General features: G+C 40.6%; 1 protein-coding gene across 1 annotated transcript in view; it reads left to right on the forward strand.

Annotated features, from left to right (window-relative positions):
* The window catches only part of PDE11A (phosphodiesterase 11A), a 423,540-nt gene that overhangs the window by 353,196 nt on the left and 68,631 nt on the right, over window positions 1–1,713 (forward strand). The window contains exon 15 of the mRNA XM_010859770.1: window positions 958–1,048. Within this exon, the coding sequence (XP_010858072.1) occupies window positions 958–1,048 (91 nt within the window). The remainder of the gene's footprint in view (window positions 1–957; window positions 1,049–1,713) is intronic.

A 1,713-nucleotide genomic window follows, 5' to 3' on the forward strand; every position in this document is an offset into this window, starting at 1 on the left:
AGCCTAACAAATTGTCACTTATTAAATGATATAGGTTAGGGAAGATTGAAAGAAATAATACCCCCTGATTAAAACTTACAGATAATTCAAAAGAATCCTTTCAAGTATTAATTAACATTTTATTTGTTTTAAATGGAAATATCTATGTGTTTTAAGTAGTATAGACTACAACCTACTTACATGCTTGGCACTATGATGGGCACTTAGAAATATTTTATTGTAGTCTCATGAATAGCAGGTAAGGTAGAGAGTATTATCATAATTTTAGAGACAAAGAAACTGATTCTCAAACAACCAAGTAATGATCCAAAGCTGTTACTGAGAGCTGAGTTCTGACTTCAAGTCCAGAGAACTTTCTGGAGTTGGACACTGATATATCACAGTGTGACCATAGGTTGGAAAACCGTGGTTGAAGTTTGTCAACCTTACATGTAAAGTAGATTAAATGGGTTCTACATAGTATTCGCAAGGTCTTTCCCATGGAATAGCAGATACATTTAGTATATGACATTCATCCTGGATACTCAGAAACGTTATAAGATTTAGCTCATGAAGCCTACCCTGACCCCCAGAGCCAGGAATCATGTCTCTCGTCCTCAGAACACCGAGAGCTCTTTGACTGAACTGAAACACTTCCTACGGCATTTATATTGTGTGGTCTGTCCATTCTTTTCCCTTAGGACCACATCGCATCTCCCTACTAGTTTGTACATTTCTTGGCAGCGTGGACTATGTCTTTTTCATGGTGGTATCACCCACTGTGTCTAGCCTAACACACAGCAGGTTCCCAAAAGGTTTACTTTATAGATTTGTGAACCCCACAAGTGGTTACCTGAGAATGTATCTGCCCATGGTCCTTTGTAAAAACAGGAGAAGCAGTGTGATCCAAAGAGCCGGTGTGGAGGAGATTGTTGATGTGGAAGGGCCATGGTCACTCACGTGTCTGTCCTCTTTCAGGAGTGGCTCTGCCCTGGCCCAACTCTATGGAACCTCTGCCACCTTAGAGCATCACCATTTCAACCATGCAGTGATGATCCTTCAGAGCGAGGTAAAAACCCACCATTCTGCTTCTCTCCTTGAAAGAAAACCAGTGAAACTATGCTTCCTACTTCCCTTTCTTTGCAAGAAGAAATACAGAGAATCAGAACTATCGGACTTCTTTGTGGCTTTTAAGAAATTCTTTCAGATGCCTGACCAAGGACCTTGTTCAGTTTCTTCCCGAGCTAATTCATTTGGGTTTTTATTGTTGGTTAGGGGGCTTTTCAGATTCATTTAAAGCAGACTGTGCACTGCTTGTCACCAGAACATGGCTTTACATTTCTTCAGGGTACAGAAGCCCAGTAACAGACCCCAGAAGTCAGTGACCCAGCATTTCCATTTTGCGAAACCCATTTGAAAAGATGAGGGAATCAGAAACGGAGTGAGAAAGTTACACTTTATTTACATAATTGAGAAACCTATAAAAAAGATAAAAGAACTGGTGGGACAATTTGAACGTGAGAACTGCAACTAAACTTGAGACCCAGACTGGGGGCCATATGCCTTCTTTTGCTTCGTATGGCATTGCGGGCACTAGAAGTGGTTGGTCTTTTATACTTTTAGCTCTCCACAGAGAAAAAGTAAAACCGCTAACTGACTCTAGCTGAGGCATCTGAATTTGAAATTGCCAAGAAAGGATCTGTTTAATTTTCTGCAGGCGTACAGACCTTTTTT

This window comes from Bison bison, unplaced genomic scaffold (genome assembly GCF_000754665.1).
Source record: "Bison bison bison isolate TAMUID 2011002044 unplaced genomic scaffold, Bison_UMD1.0 scf7180017864460, whole genome shotgun sequence".
Taxonomy (NCBI): Eukaryota; Metazoa; Chordata; class Mammalia; order Artiodactyla; family Bovidae; genus Bison; species Bison bison.